This window comes from Amphiura filiformis, chromosome 8 (genome assembly GCF_039555335.1).
Source record: "Amphiura filiformis chromosome 8, Afil_fr2py, whole genome shotgun sequence".
NCBI classification, from domain to species: domain Eukaryota; kingdom Metazoa; phylum Echinodermata; class Ophiuroidea; order Amphilepidida; family Amphiuridae; genus Amphiura; species Amphiura filiformis.
In genome coordinates, this window is record NC_092635.1 from 27,288,210 (window position 1) to 27,309,833 (window position 21,624).

Genomic DNA, 21,624 nt, shown 5'->3' on the forward strand with positions numbered 1-21,624 from the left:
ATTCGATGGAATGGGAGGAGGCCGGGAGGAGGATTGCGCGGGAGGATTGGATGGCACCGGACCTGATGTCAGTAAATTTCCAATGGGATCATTTTACACCCCCCCCCCCATGGCAAGATAAAACCATACCTTTATATGGCTTTTGTCTAACACACGCGTCGCGTCACGTCACGTCACGTCACGTCACGTCACGTCACGTCACGTCACGTCACGTCGCGTCGCGTCACGTCACGTCACGTTGATATCTTCTTAAAAGTTACAAACAAGTCATACGGATTCAGTTCACGATTTCGTTTAGTTTTTCCCGGGGTGTTTCCGCATCGAACCCGTCATTATCCCAGGCCCACAGTGAAATGGTTATCGGCGTGGCGATTGCTGACGGCCGCACACCACCAAATAAGCCCCATCGAAATGCACGTAAAAGGGCAAACAGATTCGCGATTTTACCGTCCATGAATTTCCAGACACGATCATTTATTTAAAAAATGAATTTTTTCTATGGCAAAATATTTACTTGTATTTGTATGAAAAAATATTCCTTATTAATTTTACTTGGCCTATACAAATGTAGGTCCTACCAGCTTTAAACCACAATGAGTAGGTCAAAGGTCAAATTAGGGTCATGGTCACACAACATTAATGGGGGTGGTCAGTGATTATTGTGACCAAGCCTGGTCAAAATCCGATGTAGTATACGGGTGCTAGACTCATTTTGAAATGTTGCCAGAAAGAAGAAAAATGACCTTTGACCCCTTATTTGTGTACATCCTATATGAAGCATGGGTAGGGGATTCTTCTAAAATATTTTGGTGGAAATCGGCTTAATCGTCTAGAAGCCTTAGTATTTTTGTGTGAAAAAAATCACATTTTCAACTATATAATCAAGGTCAAAGGTCAAATTGGGGTACAAACCATAAATGGGAGTGGTCAGTGGTCATTCTGACCAAGTTAAGTTTGGTTAAAATCCAACTTAGTATGTGGATGTTATAGCGATTTGAAATGTTGCCAGAAGAAAGAAATGCGGGAAAGCATTTGGCAACATTTGTTGCCAAATGCAAAAAGGGAGCAAAAGACAACCGAGACGAGAGCAAATATCCCCTACTGCGAATTATATGACCAGCTATTTACACCGCCATCAAAGAAGACCAAATAATACCGCATCATATACCCCACAGATCCTGCAAAAATGGCTAACGTGTCTTATAAGTCTGAAACACGCGAATGAGGTAGCTATAGGCCATTTTCACGTGTGTTTCAGTGGGAGCATTATTTAGTGGTGTGCGCACTGTACGTAGCCTCCGTCGCAGGCTACTCGTGTTTTTATCACACTCATAGTTTGAGAAAAGCGAAAACGCACCGCCTGCAAAAGAGGCTACACTAAACTAGGATACGGGCTGTGGTTTAAAAGTAGTTCCAGCAATCCCGATTATTTTATTCATTGAAGCTTTGCTGTGCTTTGCGGCATTGATGAAAAGCTGGAATTCCATGGACTATTTCACGGACTATTTATCACGTAGGGAGATAAGGGTAATTGTGGAGTTAATAATTTATTATGAACTTTTGATAACATTTCAACGTGACGCGACGTGACGTGACGCGACGTGACGCGACGTGACGTGACGTGACGTGACGTGACGTGACGTGACGCGACGCGTGTGTTAGATAAAAGCCCCTTTATATCGTAAAGTTACAACTTTAACGAAGTTCTTGTTTGACTACAAGTACTATGTAAACTAATTTGTTTAAATGACAAAGGCCGGGCGCAGCATGCATTTACATGGGATGGCGCCCTATGAAAATTTGACTGAGGGCTGACGCGTGAGGCTACACGAATTGAGTTACATGTATACAAATTCTATATTCAATGACCCCCCCCCCCCCCACCCGGCCAGGCCCCTTCCGAAGAAAATGACATGACAGCCATGCCATGACTCCCGACATGAATGAGTGAGTCAATGAATATCTAGCGAGTGCCTTGCGTTCAAAGTGTTTGCATTTTCGTTACTTTTATTTACAAAAGAGATTGATCAGTTTTTATGGATCGATAACTTTTGCTACATGATGTATAGAAATCGCTACTGTGTGCACGGATACTGCGGATGCATGATTGAACTGGTTTTGATTTGTAGCTATTTATAAAGCGTTTATGAAATTGAAAAAGCAGCTATGATAACTCCTTGGTTCGAGTATGGTGAGTAGTTTATACCTTAATTTCGCACAATACTTTAACTAATATTAAGGAAGAATGTCACGAAAGTTAGGTTAGTTTCAACAGACATGACAGAGAACATGATGGTTTCATGAACATAAACACCATTATACGCCCGGGCATCATGCACGTACACGCATTTAGACCATATAGCAAGATCATGTAAACCTGTTTTTATAGGATATCTCGAGCTATCTGAGACCAAGACTCATGCACATTATATATATTAGTACCAGTAGTAAGGCTCTATCCGATCGGGGGGGGGGGGGCTTCGAAAAATTCGAAACTCGGAACCCCAAAACCGTTAACCGTGGTACATCCTAGTCCGAATAATTCAGTCCCAGAATAAGTCCCCGTATACCTTCAACCAGGGACCCCCCTCCCAGGCCTTATCCACTCGCCATCGGAGAGATTACCCGCGTGCCTATGTAATGTATCATAGACCCTAGAAAGAAGGGTCTATGAATGTATGAAGTTGTCTGTGAGGAAAAATGAAATACACTGGAAGAAGTGGCGTATATGCCCCGGGTATATGCCCCATGATACCGTATATCCATGGACAGTGCCATAACACGCACTGACTACTCAGGCAGAACAAAACTGACTGCCTCGGCCTCGGCCTCGACATTATAAAGCGTGACATCTTTCAATCAGTTGAACCAACCATGATAATAGTAACAAAGAGCTGCAAAACAAGGAAAATCCTGTGAGTTTTTTGTCTAGAATCATAAACTGGTCTTCAATACAGAAAAACATTGGAAGCAAAAATGCACCTTGCTCAGAAAAGTGTGTATTCTCAACAATAACTAAGTTGAATTTGCTGTTTTCAGATGACAGTTAAAGTCCCATTCAGTGATCCAGATAATTTATATACCGTCAGTATATAAATTACAGATTCATGTAAATGCCTTATTTTGTTTTAAATACATGGCTTTCGGCTGAACCACCAGCAGGCTATGTTAACACATAGTATGATAATGACAACGGTACCAAAATCCGCTGAATTTTGATGATTTTAACGATCGTCCGGATGAGCAAATCATAGAATGGGCCGTTAAAATATATTTATACACTGTGAGTGAGTTTTGTGTTGTTTTGAGCCTGAAGAATAAAAACATCGAACCCGGTGATTAAAACTATGACAAAATGTATAATAGTATACAGTATCACTTCTATACAATCCTACACATACACAAGCAAACAACAAACACTAAAAGTATTTTAAAACGTTTTATACGGGTTATATTTTGAGTTTGGATAAAACGTTTTAATAACATTTTTAAAAGGTCATAAAACGTTTTGTATGAAAACACACTACAATCGTGGTCCGATTTTTCATGTTCTGTTTTCTATTAGATTGAGGCGAACCATTAAAACAATATGTTTCCAAATTTTGAGTTGTATTACTTCATCGGTTTTGATATGAGAAGCAAAAACGTGTATTGCAGATATCACACCACCAAATAAATCCCCATAGAGATATGTACTAAATTCGCCTCAAGAAAACGTAATTTTTTTCTTTGCAAGAGCGACTCAGTTCTTTTCGACAGCTATGATGGTTGAAATTAACCTTAGCCTGATCCCTCTGACTGGGAAAAAATATAGGTTGACCGTCATTATTTTTTACGACTGGCCCGCGAAGTCTATGATAGCTGTCGTGAATTTAGTAACAAGAGTATAGTTATACTGTTTCGACTGCCTGTATCTGTATAAATGAGCCGTAAATTCCCTAAATTGTATTCTGAGTTACGGTGTAAAATGATGTGTACATGTATGTTGTGGCCGACGTGGGAATATTTTGTTGTAAAATGTGTACGAAGGTCGTATTCATCGGTAACTTAAGCTTTCAATATATTTGTAAGTGCATGGATAATTATAGCTTCTACCTAATTTAACGGCAAAATCATGCCAGTGTTTCTGTACAGAAAACACTGCTTAAAATCATTAAAAAATACTCGATCTCTCCCATCTGTAGTAGACTTGCAGGATTTGATATTGCTAATCATGACCAATCCAAATTTAGCCAAAGTTATGCAAATTTCTGCTCATTTTAATGCTTACTTTAGGCCAATCCATGGGTTTTTCTGAGAAATGCATTCAAGGCGCACGACCGTATAATACTATTTGGTGGTGCGAAAACAATGCCCATAGGATAGTACATATACACTTCCGGTGTGGCTACCACAACTCACTACGTTTTTGTACATAACATAAACGAAAAATATCTCAAACCGTGAATTTCACTGCGATAATGAGTAAAATAAGAGCTTTCTTCTGATATCAAGATCTCAATTTTGATGAAGAAAAATATGGGACGAGGCTGCCGATCGGGTCATGGACCTTTAATGTACATTCAGAGCAGATTATAGCATTCGATATTTTATGTACATTACTGACAATACCTATCATAATAATTATCTCAAAAAAAGTAACTAACCCCCCTTGAATAATGACCATTATTCAAAAACGGGTGATTGTATTACAAATCTGTCAAATGCGTTGGAAGCAGAATTTATTTCTGCACATTTTGACACCTCATTTGTAGCAATTGACTAAATATTGACAACACAGCGTACATTTTAATCAATGTAGCCCAAGATTTGAAAGTTGCAGTAAATTCTATTGATTTTGCATTCAGTGTAATGGAAGGAAATATGTGTAATGATATCTGAGTGTTTTTGTATTGTAAAAATTTGTATGTAAGTGCAACTTTCAAATCTGGACCTCACTACACTAAATTGACCGGTGTTTTATTGTTTTCTGGGCTATCGTAGGTGTCAAAATGCGCAGAAATAAATTTTGCCTCCAACGCATTTTACAGATTTATAATACAATAGTCCATTTTTGAATAATGGCCATTATTTAAGGGGGGTTAGTTACTTTTTTGAGATGTTTATTTCATTATCATTACAGGTGCATTTGAGGACGATTTTCGCTACGTTGATGTTAATTGTTCTTGTAACTGCTCTTGCTTTCTACAACACATCAGCGATCAACCAAATAGGAACGCAACTATTGACAAGGTTAGAAAAGGATGAAACTAACAGAGAGCAAAGCTCAATCAGGACACTGTTAATGAAAAATGTTGGTGAGTCGGTGATAAACAAAGCAGGAAATCATCAAAGACAGCGTCAGAATAACTTGTCTCGGCTTAACCAAAATGCGTCTCGTGATATCAAGGATATTCAGAAGAGGCAACAGAATGGCTTTGCTCAACTTTCACAAGAGGCATTCCATGACAAATGTCCTCAAAGGAGAAATATTACATTGGAAGATATAGAGATGAAACAGCTACCTGATAACCTCTATAAGCTGGCTCCTGAGGTAAGTTTTCATCTAGCCTATTGTCAAGACTTCATGAGGGATTTATACCACTGTATTCTGAATATTATGTCTCAAGTTGATACCAGACTATAACTCTGACACTCAGACTGAGTGTGCTTATGTAAAATCACTAATTGGTGAAAAAAATCATGCATTCTAATATCTGCTGGGCCAATTTCCGGAGTAATGACTCGCAGCCTCAGATTCCGAATCAAACCAAGCTAGCGGTACATGTACTCTGTTTCTCCGATTCCGAGGACAAGACCTGTGTCACAGTCGAATCCCCTGCTTTGTACGCGCCGACTCAGGTCACGGTCTGTCTACGTGACAAACAGTGCAGGTCAGTCGACAGTTGCAATCTGTCTGCTGCCATCCACGTAATGGTAATAGATCTGACAGTCACCTTTTTTGTACCGTTCGCAGAGCGCGACGTCTGCATAACAACATAATGTCTCCGCCCAATGAACCACATACATCCTAATAACACCCCCTTTTCGTAGCTACGTCACATTATAGCTCATTCATATCATTACATATTCACAATCACCTTTCGGCATTTGCGGCATGTCGAACAGAGTCTTACACAGGTACCGAGCTCACACTGTCCTCACTTTTGCGATCGAATTAGCTCCTCTCTTAATTTAGTACTCTCAGGTCAAACTAGCAACAACAACGACAAATCAAACAAAGATGTTGTTTTTGTACAAAAACTTTTCTTTTCTATAAATCATTATATAAACCATTATATACGTCGTACTGTAAAACATCTATGCCATTTTCCTTACAATTTCTTCTCACGCACATGATTCAATACTCATTATAAGAAATAACAAGATTATTCATTCGACATGATCGAAGAATGCACATACTGATGAATCCCCGATACATTTGAACCGGTCCTTGTGTATCATAACGACTATAGAGGGCGGAGTTATCGACTTTCCCCCTGGTAATTGATGCTAATCTAATGTCGCTCCCTGCACTCTGTGAATTACGTGAGCTATATAGGGATGGTTTACAAATGGTTTATAGTAATTCATGATGTTGAAATCCCGACGAAATTTAACAAGAAACACATTTTTCTTTAGGTATTTGACCAGTTCCCAAAGACGTTCCTTGAAGGTTACAGCAATCCGTGCTGGAAGCAAGGAGGTGATCAAATCAGATGTCTACCAAAGCTGTTCCTTGCAGGTGTTGCAAAGTGTGGAACAACTGATCTATACCTCAAGGTCGCTTCACATCCACTTATTATACACGCTAAGGAGAAGGAACCCAGCTGGTGGACAAGAAATAGATACGGTAAGCTAGGTACAACGCAGTTGTTTGAATCATCTTTACGCAATCGAGAGCCAGTAAACATGGTAATGGAGGCAAACAAAATGTCACGGGGGTCGAAATCGAGCTCAGGAATGGCGGCGTTTTGCCTGCGCGTGCAAATGTTCCCCTCTGGTTGGTTCAAACTTTCCATGACTTTCGTCGCAACGGCTAATGTTATCGTTTTATATGTTTTATTTAAAATATATTCCTGAAACACATATATTATGTTCTTTTTCAGATCGAAAACAAGGAGAACATAAACCGGTTGGGTCATTTTTTGGGTACTTACACGAATTTGATAAGCTTGCCAACAAGATGAAGAGCCATCAGGATGCTGACACTGAAGTTCAAAAACTTATTACCGGTTTGTAAACATCTAACTGTTTGCTAATAAAAATTTACACTTGGAGCCAGACCCAATCTCTTGGCAAGAATGTACAAATCTGACTAGCGAAGCCCGTGGAGACCCGTGGCAAAGTGTTACCGACCTATAGTGCTTGGCATCCGAGGGGTCTCGGGTTCGAATCCCACGCAGAGCAAACAACTTCGTTCTTTGTTTTCTTTTTTTGTTCCTCCTTCTTTCTCTTCCCGTCGCCAAAAAATGCCCCTGGGCCGTTAGTGTTAAGATACTCATCCAATTTAGGGCAGGGTCATATCAATGATGTTAACATTGACTGCTCATCAGTGTCAGAAGTGGGTAGGTGCAATAGCTGCTCTGTGAACATTTGGCAATTTACACAGTATATTGTGCTCATCTAACACATGACAGCTACACATGGCAGCTATTGCACTTACCCACTTCTGGCACTAAGCATTCATTCGATATCTCCTCTGTTTCTTTCAGTCGACGGTTCTCCCTCAACATTTTGGGATAATGTATTTTGGCGAAAGTATGTTTCACCCGAATGCACAAAAGGACCTACCTACGTCATAGCTGACGTCATTCGTGCAATTTTACCTAAGACCAAGATAATAGCCATATTTAGAAATCCAACAGATCGGTAAGTGGCCAATGGTCGTTAACGTAACATTCATGTAAAATGTATTGTTCCGTCAATATGTCGATGTTCTGATGTAGTATTACTACACCAGTAACCTCTCTCCCCAAGAACCTACAATAAAAGTCAGAGATAAGGAAACAAAAAAACTATTTCAACGACCCTGTCAATCAAATTCCCCGCGGACCGTGATTGGTTAGCATAGTGCGTAAAACGGGAGGTATCCATCTGGTTGGTGCCCGTCTTCGGAAAAAAGAAATCGCAGAAAATGGCGAACGATGTCGGTACTTTTCCAAGCAGAACGTAACTTTTCTAGGCATTGTTGACATGGTGTCTACAGAGTTTGTATGTTTGAAGATGAAAAACTAACCATAGGGCACGCTTTTTCCATTGAGTTCAGAAATGTTACTTCAAGACGACAGATCGTAAACGAACAACCCGTAGTATCTGAGTTTGATTGACAGGTGACGTCAGACGCTAACTAGTTCCTTTATTTCTGACTTATTTTATACAGATAATAGTCGCCAACCGGGGATTCTCTCCTGGACAATACAAACGGGAACTTTTTTTCTGATTTTAAACACATTTTACACCCCAATATTTTGAGAGGGGTGATCCATACAATGATACAATCATCCCCCAATGTTGACGCCTGTATGTGGGGTTCTGACCAAATAATCCCCATATTTAGACATTGCAACCTAAAAAGTGCAAATTGTAGTGCTTTTTGCGCGAATTTATTTCACCAATTTAGCTTCAATAGGCTATGGGTTTTTTTCGCTACCCGCTCGATTCGCGCGCATTTATTCAAAAAGAAATCTACACCACTGCCAGTTCTGCTCTCATAATTTCATTGTTTAGTTTATATTCAGATTACATGTTTACCGGTGGACGAGCAAGAACACCACAGACATTTCATGAACACGTATTGAAATCAACGGCATCTTTTGATTCTTGCCTTGAATCTGGAGGAAATTTAAGATCGTGTATCTACAAGAACTTCAATGGTCAACATGGCCATGTTGGACACGACCATCTTGTGGTAAGTCGTTTGTGCTGAAATTCAACAACCGTCTCCACGTAAACCATTAAATGAAAGCCCGCATAATAGTTGAAACACGAATAGTGGCCCAACAGACATGCGCGTATTTTTTTTTTGGGGGGGGGGGGCTTTGGGGGCGCGAGCCCCCCGTGGTAAACGCTGGGTCGGCCAAAACGAAGGGGAGGCGGAAGAAGGGGCCGCAAAAACAGGGGAGGCAAAAACGCAGGGGCGGCAAAAAGAATTAGTAAAGAAAAAAGGGCGGAAAATGTGAAAAAGTATTAAAAAAATGTGAAAAAATGGTAGTTTACATAAAAAATTTGTTGCTTTTTTTTTTGCTCTTCACTTTTTCAAACCACCGAAAAAAAATTGGGTCAACCTTTTCGGGCTGTTGGTGAAGGGGCGGCAAAATTGGATTTTCTTCAGCCCCTGACAGAGACTCACGGTTAATTTCGACGTGCTGATTGCCAAATCTTTTTATGTGTATTTTCCAGGGGTGTCTATTCTTCCAGAAAATTGAAATTAGTCCCTCACCCTGCCGCGCTGTGTCACATCCGTCCCCAGATTCTTCCCCAACTGAGATCCCAAAAAATGGACCCATAAGGGAAAATTTTAGGCTGGTTGCTATCTACATGTACTTTTCCTTATTTCTTGTTCCCTCCTTCCCTGCCTGAATTTAATATAGTTGTGTTGTCAGACCCAGAAACTTCTTACAATTGTTAGGCTAAGTTGTGAGTTGTTCTATTCTGTCTTCCCTAAAAACATCAAATTCTTTCCTAGATGGTACAGTCTGGACACTGAACCATTGCATCTAAGGACTAATGGTTCAAAGGGAAGACAGGCTGGCAAACACCTCTATGCTCTTTATTATCTTCAGAGCTAGCTGTGATTTATTACTTACAGGGGTGTGAGAGTCCAGCTTTTTTGTTTTGATTTTCAGAACACTTGCTATGTACAAAAGTATAGGATCATCCCAAATTGCAGCTTTTTGCTAGGTGTTTTTAGCTTTTTGCTAACTGTTTTCAGCGTTTTCAGCTCTTTTATATATGTGGTGACTCACATGCCTCTGATTTATAAAAGCTTTAGAATTAAAATTCTTCTGTAGCAGATTTCGGAGATTGCCACTGAACTATTGCATCTAGGCCGAGGGAAGGATAATCAAGGATTTGGATCTGAAGCTGGGGTTTAAAAGGGAGGATAAACTTGGACAATAGAGCTGTTAACTAATTGATGGTTCCCTTAGAATCACAAATGCTTCCCTATGTATGTATGTATGAAATACGCAAAGCAGAGCTCCCTTAATCTTTGTGTGCATTATAGTATGACCACTAGTCACTATTGCCCAGGCAGGGAAGAATTACTGACCCAACTTTTCCCTGTTTCAAAGTAATTATTTCTGGGATGGGAATGGTTAAAAGCCAAGGAACCACTATGCTAATGCTATGTACCCATTATAATTCTTCCCTAAACTACACTTGATGAATTCAGCTACCCTATAGAGCAGTCACTGCCAGCCACTGACCATCTATTTCATTCCGAAAATAGCCATAAAACATAATAATACATGTTCCAGTTATACATCCCGCCCCCCCCAAATTAATTTATTTTATTTTTAACCTTCCTTGAATCCTGTTGACTTTCTTCTGTTTTCCCCTCTATTTTTTTTCTTTTTCAAAATGCAAAATTCTTCCCCAAAGGGGTAAAATTATCCCCCCTCCTTTGGGGGCGATTAACGGAAGAATAGACGCCCCTGGTATTTTCATAAAAGTAGTCGAAAGTTGGCATCTTGGTTTGGGTCTTGGTTACCTTTAGGCTAGGAAACATGATCACAAAATAGGTCATTGTCAATAAGGTTGTATGACGGTTGATATTTTGCCGTAGTTTCCCAGTATCGAATCATTCTACAGAGTGCAAACTATTCTTTTTCTTATTCTTATTTTTACATGACGAATAATCTGAAACAAGTTTTAAGTTTGAGAATTATGTTGAATTTTTCCCTCAGATGCTGATGAAAGGCCTTTACTCTGTACATGCCCGAGAGTGGTTATACGCTTTTCCCCGCGAACAACTTATGTTTATCCGCTTTGAAGATTGGTACTCGAAATGTAAACAAATTTTACCTGAAATATACAGCTTTCTAGAATTAGGTAAGTAGTCTTGAATATCAACACTTTCTGCTCTCTGCTGTACAGATAAGTTTGTAAAAATATTGAACCTTTGAAAGTAAGACATGTAAGATGCATGCCTCTGTTTATATTATACATTTTGATCACCTTTGCTTAGGCCCAACAAATCAATTGTTTGGTTGCCCTTTCAAGACAAATATTTGGGTGCCACATTATGGGGGCACATGGGGAGATTACCTACGGAAAAAATATCTATTGACGGAAACGTTTACAAAAATCCTTGAAAGGTTAGTTTTAACAGATGTATACGGATTACATTGACAATAAGCAAATCCTTAACCCCAAACAATTGGGGCACATTCGACCTTTATGGCTATATAGCAAATGGTAGACAAAGTTACTGCAGCAGTTGAAAGAAACGAAACGACTATTGGAATATTTCTGGACTTATCAAAAGCCTTTGATACAATCGAGCATAACATATTCTTACATAAATTAGATCACCATGGCTTTCGTGGTATTGTGTTAGAATGGTTCAGAAATTTTCTAAGCAACAGAAAACAATATGTTTATTATAATTCTTATGAATCAGAATCACACGATATTAGATGTGGTGTTCCACGAGGATCAATCCTGGGTCCACTTCTATTTATACTCTACAGCCTGTCTCAAAAAAAATTGTGCAAGTGAAAAGCGCCCTCTTTGGCAATTAGAAAATATCGTTGTGATATGATGCTTACATCAACGTCAAGGGCACAGTCTTAGCTCTCAAATGCTGTTTGTTCTGTTCAATTTGCTCTTTTAATCTCGAGATATGTTTAATTAACAACGCAAGGGTAAAATCACAATTGTGCCACTTTTACTAGGGAATAGGGCTATACATGTAAATCAATGATAGCTGATGTTGATGCGCCTAATGCACTCCCCCCTTTGTGGCTCGTGCATTAGACGCATCAACACCAGCGTGCGTGCATTATTTTGTCTAATTTCATTAATTTGTCAAATTTCATGAACTTGTCAAAGTTCATTAACCTATAAGTGTGCAATATTTGTTTGTCTTTTAACATGTATTGAATGACAAAGAGAACAGTATTTACCATGGTAAAATCATTGACATGCACATGTATTTAATTTTACAGCAGAATGTGAAATATTTATTTGTCGTTTAATTTGTCGTAAGTGTAAAAAGAGAATCATTATACCTTTATCATAAAACACTAAAAACAATTTTGCATTGTTGTGTAATTGATGCATTCTTTTGATTTCACGAAAGAACTCTTGATAAACTTGATGCTATCAATGATTTACATGTACAGCCCTCTTCCCTAGTAAAAGTGGCACAATTGTGATTTTACCCTTTCGTTGTTAAGTAAGCATATCTCAAGATTAAAACAAGCAAATTAAACAGACTAAACTGTATTTGAGAGCTAAGACTATGCCCCTGACGTTGATGTAAGCATTATGTCACAACGGTATTTTCTAATTGCCACAGAGGGCGCTTTTCACTTGCACAATTTTTTTTGAGACAGACTGTATATCACTCAGTGATTTAACCAATACATCTAAAATACTCGAATTCGTCCTTTTTGCAGACGAAACCACCATTTTATTCTCCCATAAAAACGTAGAACGCCAGACAAACCTTGTTAATGAAAAATTAAAGGAAGTAAGCAATTGGTTTAAAGATAATAAATTGTCAATTAATGCCACCAAAACAAATTACATGATACTTGGCACACCCAAAATGACATCGATGAATCAAGGCCTGCAAATCACACAATCATACGACTTTAGAAAGAGTGCATCAAACTAAATTCCTTGATGTACTAATAAACGAATGTCTCACTTGGAAATGTCACATAGATTGTGTATCTAAAACAATTTCAAGAAATGTCGGTGTCATAAATAAATTGAAACATTTTGTTCCAAATCGTATTTTATAGTTAAGTGTCACCCCACCTAATTAACATACACAGTTGGCCAAGGTCAAATTTTTTTTATCATGTTGGTCGAAAGGGCTTTGGGTGTAGATTGTAAAAATCCACTTTGCTCGCTCATATGTTACCCGTTGCCATAGTAACGAACCGGAATGTATTTTAGGCGATTTTAGCTCATTTCAGGCTGAAAATGCTGACATTTGCCTAATAAAGAACGGGCCATAGCTCCAATATTCGAGAAGATAGAAAAAGTTTGATTAGATCCTTACAATGGACCATCTTTCTACTTTCCAACAAAAAAATTAAATTATTCATGAGGTGTTCGTTTGTATCTTTTTTTTTTTTGGCAACACTGATAGTTTTGCCATTTTGAAAAAGTGGCAATTTTGACCTATTTTTGAGGTGCAAAAAAACTATTGGCCATGACTCCCAGAATATTGTAATTGTGGTTGTGAACAAAGCAGACCATGCCCCATTCAAAATTGATATAAATGGCTTGGGGGATTATATCAGTAAAGCGGGGTGTTGCCAGAAAATAACACATTTATTGAAAAAGGCTAAATATGACATTGAGTGTTTTTCCCCTGTATTTAGGTAATACAAAACATATTTTTTTATGTTTGTGCATCATGTTATCTCACAATTGAATGTTTTTGATCAAGATATTAAATATCAAACAAATTCAATTTCTATTTTGATATTTAAAGTGTTGCCAGTCTTCAAAAATAGCGTTTTAAGGTATTTTAGTCAAATAACTATAGCTAGTAATTGGCACATATTTAAAAGTCTTAAACCAAATGATAAAAGTATAATCACTTGGACTATACGTCTAGATATTGATTTTGCAGTCTAGCAGGCCTTACGTCATTCAACAATAAGCTATGGCAACTGCAGTGTTGCCATAAAATAAGCAAATTTAGTACTTGGTCACATTTTTTAAGTTGGTACCCCATTGGTGCACATTTGGAAATTTGGTTGAAATCACCTCTTTTTGCACCTTTTTGGTTATATCTCAAATGTAGTTCAAGAAAAGTATGCAAACCCATACATTTCTGGAAAGCTTATGCTTCAAAGATGGCCATTACATTAGTTAGCATTTGAATATAGGGAGCAACAAAATAATTTCACACAAAAAGTTGAATAGTACTGGTATTATGCCAATCTCATCATTTCCCAGTAACTGAAATTCGGGTTTTTTTTTAAAAGAAAGTACACAGTTTGCCTTTCTAAAACTACAACATTTATGTTAATTAATTATCTGTACAATCACTATTATACAGGGTGTGCAAAACGGCGAACATAATTTATTCGGAAACTATATGATAATATATAATCCCATTGAAGTAGCTCAATATCCTAAGCGAAGATTACTGACTAAAATCTCAGTTTTGATGCTGCATATATACTTGTGCTGCATATACTAGTCTGAAAACAGAATGATTTCATATCAAATGCTGACATGTACAAAGCATGTCAATGTTCAAGTACACTTTTATATATTCTAGGATAATTGTAAGAATTGCAGAGAATTCTTTCTTTTTTCATTTTAAAAAGTACATCATTTTTATTCCATTTTTATGGTCCAATGTTCAAGCCAACACAATCAATTGGCAACTTGTCTTCCTCATTATTATATTAATTAAAACAAAATTAGAAATTAACAGGAAGCTAGGAATTACTTTAAATAAATGATTTTGCAATAAAACTTTTAAGATTCAGCAGCACTTTTCTTTAATACATTGTAGCTAGTCCTGGTGCAAGTAGGCCTATTGGAATTCTTAAAATTTCAAACATACGCTACATAGAAGAAATGCATTAACCGCATAGCTTCTTCAATTCTTCGACTAATTAGTATTAATTGACTACTATAATTAATTAACGTCCCTGATTAATGGAAATGGTTGTGATTCTTCCCCCAATATGCTCCCCCCCCCCCGCTCTGAACATGTCCTGTTTATGCTACTGTATCTGCTGGACAAAGGTGGGATAGAGGGCAATGATACATTGATAATCATGTTTCTCTTATTTTCTCTAAATGTTCATGATATTCGCAATTTTAATTCCTTTTTTTTCTTTGTTGCCTGATTTTGCCAGTTAGGTTTTCAATAGGCCTATATTTCAAGGGTTCTATTTAGCATTAATTTTAGGCTGCAGTTTCTTGCTTATTTTTTCTTCAACATTTTCTCAATATATTTGCACTACGGTGTTTCGATGTTTTCAGACTATTGGTTTTTTGCTATATAGTACATGTAATATATATGTTTTCCTGATGTTAAAAAGAGTTCATTTGAACTTGTTTTTCTTCAAAGTTGGAATGTTTCTACCGTTCTTAATATCGTTTTTTTTTTTCATTTAAAAGAAATACATAAATGTTTAAAATTTATTAGAGGAAATGTCTATATAGCCTGTGCTGTATTTCAACCAAATACACTCACATTATATAAACATAAATATATAGAGGGTCAATAAAATACAGCATAATTATAAAGCCGAATGATGCAAAACTCATTTTACAGTCGGCAGTGTTATCAAATCCGCGCTTGGGCAACTTTTGATGCTTTTCACCTTTGGACAATTCTGTGTTCAATAGAGGCATCAAAATAAAACTATGTGGTTATGCACCGACTAAAAAACGGGATCAACATTTTGTTCTGTTTGCAATAGCGTAGCTAGGGGTGGGGAACAGGGAAAAGAGTGCCCCCCCCGACAAAAATGAAAGAGAAGAGAAAAAAAATGAAAGAGAAGTGGGAGAGCAAAAAAAAAAAAAAAAAAGAAAAGAAAAGAAAGAAAAGGCGCAAGGAGCATGTTTTCCTGGGTGTTTTCCACCAAAATTCACCCTGATCATGAGCATGTTAAGGGGGTACTACACCCTGGCCAATTTTGTGCCTATTTTTGCATTTTTCTCAAAAATGAGAGCGCATTGGGGACAAGTAAGATATGTATATTATAGGGGCAAGGACTACAACTACTGCACTGAAAATTCAGCAACTCAAGGCAAGTAGTTATTGATTTATTGATTAAATATTGGTTTTCCCTCATTTTTGACTGTAACTCCACAACTGGTTTGTGTGCTGAAATAAAATTTCCAGTGCAGTAGTTGTAGTCATTGCCCCATAATATACATACCTAATACTTGTCACCAATGCGCTCTAATTTTTGAGAAAAAGTCAAAAATAGGCACAAAATTGGGCAGGGGTGTAATACCCCCTTAGATAACTCTTGCTAGGAGGAATAAGGCAGAAAATTCATGTTGTCATCAGTTTGTAATGTTTACAATGCAGAAGTGTGTCTTTTTTCTGTTAACACAGGTGTATATAGTACATCATAACATAATACACTTTGTTTAGAATTGAATTATCAAATTCCCCAAAATCAGTGCATAACAATGTAGTCTGTAAAAAGAAAGTACTAAATTTGCTTACTTTATGGCAACACTGCAGTTAAAATCCCCGGAGATTATTACTGAATGATGTAAGGCCTGCTACATCAATATTCAGAAGTATAGTCCAAGTGATTATACTTTTATCATTTGGTTTTAGACTTTAGATATGTGCCAATGTCTAGTCATTTGACTAAAATACCTTGAAATGCCATTTTTGAATACTGGCAACACTTGTAAATATCAAAATAGAAATTGAATTTGTTTAATATTTAATATCTAGATCAAAAACATTCAATTGTGAGATAACATGATGTACAAACATAAAAAATATGTTTAGTAATACCTAAATACAGGGGAAAAACACTGCAAGTCAAATTTAGCTCTTTTCAACAAATGTGTTATTTTCTGGCAACACTCTGCTTTACTGATATAATCCCCCAAGCCATTTATATCAATTTTGAATGGGGCATGGTCTGCTTTGTTCTTAACCACAATTACAATATTCTGGGAGTCATGGCCAATAGTTTTTTTGCACCTCAAAAATAGGTCAAAATTGTCACTTTTTCAAAAGGGCAAAACTATAAGTGTTGCCAGGTCAAAAAAAGATACAAACGAACACCACATGAATAATTTAATTTTTTGTTGGAAAGTAGAAAGATGGTCCATTGTAAGGATCTAATCAAACTTTTTCTATCTTCTCGAATATTGGAGCTATGGCCCGTTCTTTATTAGGCAAATTTCAGCATTTTCAGCCTGAAATGAGCTAAAATCGCCTAAAATACATTCCGGGTCGTTACCATGGCAACGGGTAACATATGAGCGAGCAAAGTGGATTTTTACAATCTACACCCAAAGCCCTTTCGACCAACACGATAAAAAAAATTTGACCTTGGCCAACTGTGTATGTTAATTAGGTGGGGTGACACTTAAACACTTTATTGTACGTTAATATTGCCTTATTTAAATTATGGAGTACTTTTAGAGGGGAATACCTGTTAAACTTACTTAAATAAAATTGTATAAATTCAAAAATGGGCTATAAGAACGGTGGCAAACGGTCACTATAGAGACCACACAGCGCCATTGTTTGCTAAGTATAACATATTAAAAGTTGAAGATATGTAAACACTGGAATTAGGTACATTCATTTACAGGCATAAATGAGCTGCCCTGTTCATTTGATAATTATTTTACCAAACGTTCTGACATACATAACTACAAGACACGGTATGTAAATGACCTAAATCTAACCAAAAATAAGAAAGTATTTTCTGATCATTTTAAATTTCTACTAGCATATAGCAGTGGCGTAGCCAGTGTGTGGGGGGCAGATGGGCCGGTGCCCCCCCCTCGTCATGGCCGTCGGTTCATGTAAGGTCGTCGGTAGACGGAAGGTGTTAGTGAAAAAAAATTGGGTTAACAATAGACAATTTTTCACCCGGGGTGACCGAAAAAAGGGAGAATTATAGAAAAATTGTGAATGAAATTGAATTTTACATAAAAATGTTGTGTTTTTATGTTGGTATATCGCCTATAATCTTTTTTTTTTTTTTTTTTGCTCTTCACTTTTTCAAACCATGCAACAAATTTTGGGTCAACAAATCACAACTTCCGTCGGCAAAAAATATTTCCGTCGGTACATTTACAAGTTGTGCCCCTCGGTTCAAAAATCCTGGCTACGCCACTGGCATATAGCATTAAATAAAATCCTTTTACATAATGTTCTGACACAATTGTTCATTTTATTTCAGATTCACTTATGTCGACTCAAATCGATAAAATATGCGCTAAGAAGAACCCAACCAGAAAGAAAAATAGCAAAGGACCAATGCTGAATGCAACTCGAACTATTTTAAACAAGTTTTACCAAGTTTCAAGGCAAGAGTTGGCACAGATCACGGGAGATATGAACTTTCTATGGGATGAGTGGACATGAATGCAGTATTATTTTATATCCATTGACAATCAGACACTCGTGTTTTTATTTAATTGTTTGCTATGCTGCATTGAAAATAGTACTGGAAAAAACCGCAGTGATTTATAGTGCGCCTAAACGTTGATCCACAGGCCTCAGCACACTTTACAGGTTGTCGCTGACTGCAGTGGGCGTAGCCGGGCCGGGACGCAACTTATCCCAGCCAGTGAGACCCCCATGCTGCATGCTGGTCACCCTACTTGAGATTTTTTAAGGCATTTTTTGTACCTTTAGCCCATTTTGTCAAAGTTTCCCCTTGAAAGTTTCCTTCCCTCTTAACCCTTTCTCTGAAAAAGTCCTGGCTACGCTAGGTCCTATCCTGTGACGTTGGAAGCATTAAAATTCAGAAGGGGGCAGACATATTATGTTCCAAGCGATTTACGTTAAATTTTTTGCTGGGACCTTTTGTATTAGCGACAGCTGCATACCTTTGAATATAATAACTATAATAAAACCTTTTTACTCATAATAAAGTCCTCAATCCCTACAAAGGTGTGAGCGTATAGAAATCAAAAGAGCAGACCTTCCAGAATAAAGGTAGTCGTTTCATGTCTAAAAGGCAATAGACGATGAAATACTTTGGGCGGGAACTAACATCTCTTGGGAATGTGAAGGAACATACATTCCATGGTGTCAACACAGCCAAAGTCTATCCCAGGGTAAAACAGGAGCGTAATAACGTGTCCTGTCGTGTCATCATAACGTGTCGTGTCGTCTGACGACTGCCTTTTAGGTATGAAACTCAGAGTAACGACTACCTATTCTGAAAGGTCTGTTCTTTGAATTTTTATATTTATATAATAAATATTTTTTTATAAACCTTAAGTCCAGTTAGTGTACTGAAAAATAAATTTCATATTTTTTATCTTTCGGTATAAATTTCATATTTTTAAACATTGTAGTGTCATTTGTTCCACATGATCAGATCTCTGTGATATACTGTACTATACTGTACAGGGCCAGAGGGGTACTCAATAAAATTTTATGACGGGCATGTGTGGCCACATTTACCCCCCATTTTCATTTTGCTAATCTCTCTCATTGAATTCCCCCTTTTTGGATTTACCCAATTTACTGTCACCAAATGACCCTCTTTTTCAAAAATTTTGAAAAGATTTCTGATAATCTGTCACCGAATAACCATTTTCTTCTTAATTTCACAAAATTTCATTATTTTTCTTCAAACAAAATTTTGAAAAATTTGAAGAAAGATAATGAAAAAACGGGGTAATTCGGTGAGAGATTATCAGAAATTCTTAAAAAATAGAGGGTCAGAGGGAATTCAGTAAAACAAAAAATAGGGTCATTGGGTGAGAAGGAGTTGAAAAACGAGGGTTAATATGGCCGCACATCCCCGTCACCCAATATTAGTGAGTGCCCCCACCTCTCTATATAAAACAGAAGACAGACAAAAGAGCCGGTGCCTATTAGACCTTCCTCTTGTTATTACTTTTCTCACAAAGAACAAAACAACCAAAAACCTTTGTTTATATATGCAAATATGCGGAAAACCACAACACCTACATACTAGTAACAATTGATATACTTCTAATTAATAGCTAACAGCTATTACTCACAAGAAATACTGGGTCCCATCTTCTTACTCGCCTAAAAGGTTTTTGTAAATGCATGCATGTACGTACTTCACATAAAAACCCAAGCCGCACAAAATACCCCAGTAGCTTCATAATTATTATTCATATCCACAATATTTCATCATCAAAACAGGTGATGTTCTCACATTTTCATTCTCCATTCGCACATTTTCATTCAATATTAACAAAACACCTGTATTAAAAAATTATAAATAAAAACGCCCTGATTTTATACATGCAATAGCCTACATTGTATTGATTTGATTCCAGCACTATAAGATAATATACAAACCACCTAGCTTTCTATTTTCAAAGTATTGTGAATACCATTAATAGTTCTATACCCAGCAAACACAAAAACGTTTTTAAAACGTTTTAAATAAGTTATATTTTGGCTTTTGGTTTAGGTTAAAACGTTTTAATAACATTAAAATGTCGGGTTATATAAAGGCTATGATAACGTTTTAAAACGTTTTGTATGAACACACACTACAACAATATTTTTTAAATGTTGTCAAAAATGTTATTGTAAACTATTTTTGCAAACATTTTTGCCAAATATTGTGTCAATACTTAAATAACATTATGTTAAAATATTTGAACCCAGCAAAGACAGAAATGTTCTTAAAATGGTTTTTTTTTTCAAACCTTTCAATAACATTTAAATGTCGGGTTATATAAAGGTCATGAAAACGTTTTTAAAACGTTATTGAAAATATTTTGGGCAAGCATTTTTCGCAAAATATTTTTTCAACCCCCAAATAACATTCTGTTTAGAATGTTTTGTATCAAGTTTTCAAGAATGTTTTTGGAATGTTATCAAAACGTTTTTATACCCTTTATATAACCCGACATTTAAACGTTTTCTGTAAAACATTTTTATTTGCTGAGCAGTAGATTATCAACAATGTTTTTTAAGGATATGCAAACGTTTTATACTCTTAATATACCCTTTATATAACCCGACATTTAAACGTTTTCTGACAACCTTTTATAACCTTTTGCGAATGATGTCGAAAACGTTTTGTGTTTGCTGGGATAGCTACAAACATATTTAAAACGGTTGCATTATATACTTTTTGTGAGGTCTACACTTAATGTAATGCATGGGTTTCATTTCTCCTTACATTTCCATATTTATGTATTTCCTTCTTCATCACCCCACATTCCACAGTAACCATCCTGGCTGCGAACATACAGGGTTCTGAAAAGAAACTCGCATATGCCAATCACGCGTGGGCAACCTTACACGCCAACCGTGTATGCCGAAAACCGCGCAACCCGAGAACCGCTCTACTTTTTTCATATTTATATTTAAAAAATCTTTTGTCCCAAAGCTCCCGAGCGCGTTATTTTTTTCAAGTAAAATCCTGCGCGTAAGGTTAATATGAAGTCATATTTTTTTTTTTTTTTTATATTTAAAAAAAAATTTCAATAAAATTTATTTCTTCAAACAGTAAAAAAACAACAACAGCGCATTGTGTATATTGATGTCACAGTATCAAAATGCATAACGGTCAGATCACCTTGACAATTAGCACTCAAAATTCTATTATTAAAAAAAAAAAATAATAATAATAATGATTTAAAAAAAACACATTTCGCATTAGGTTTTCAGAAGCTGAAGAGGTTTGAGACAAAAGATTTATTTAATATAGCCTTAGTTTCTTATTTTATGCTTCTTTAATTTATCTTACATCCTGATTAGTTTCTTTCTTTTCT

At 36.8% G+C, this 21,624-nt stretch overlaps 1 protein-coding gene across 1 annotated transcript; it reads left to right on the forward strand.

The window, feature by feature from the left end:
• Nucleotides 1-2,091: 2,091 nt before the first annotated feature.
• Nucleotides 2,092-19,835, forward strand: LOC140158246 (carbohydrate sulfotransferase 15-like). Its single transcript, XM_072181360.1, has 8 exons — nucleotides 2,092-2,191; nucleotides 5,123-5,533; nucleotides 6,622-6,832; nucleotides 7,089-7,214; nucleotides 7,695-7,851; nucleotides 8,710-8,890; nucleotides 10,890-11,034; nucleotides 18,084-19,835. Exons 1-8 carry the CDS (start codon nucleotides 2,189-2,191, stop codon nucleotides 18,266-18,268), a joined length of 1,419 nt encoding a protein of 472 aa, XP_072037461.1. The 5' UTR covers nucleotides 2,092-2,188; the 3' UTR covers nucleotides 18,269-19,835.
• Nucleotides 19,836-21,624: the final 1,789 nt, after the last annotated feature.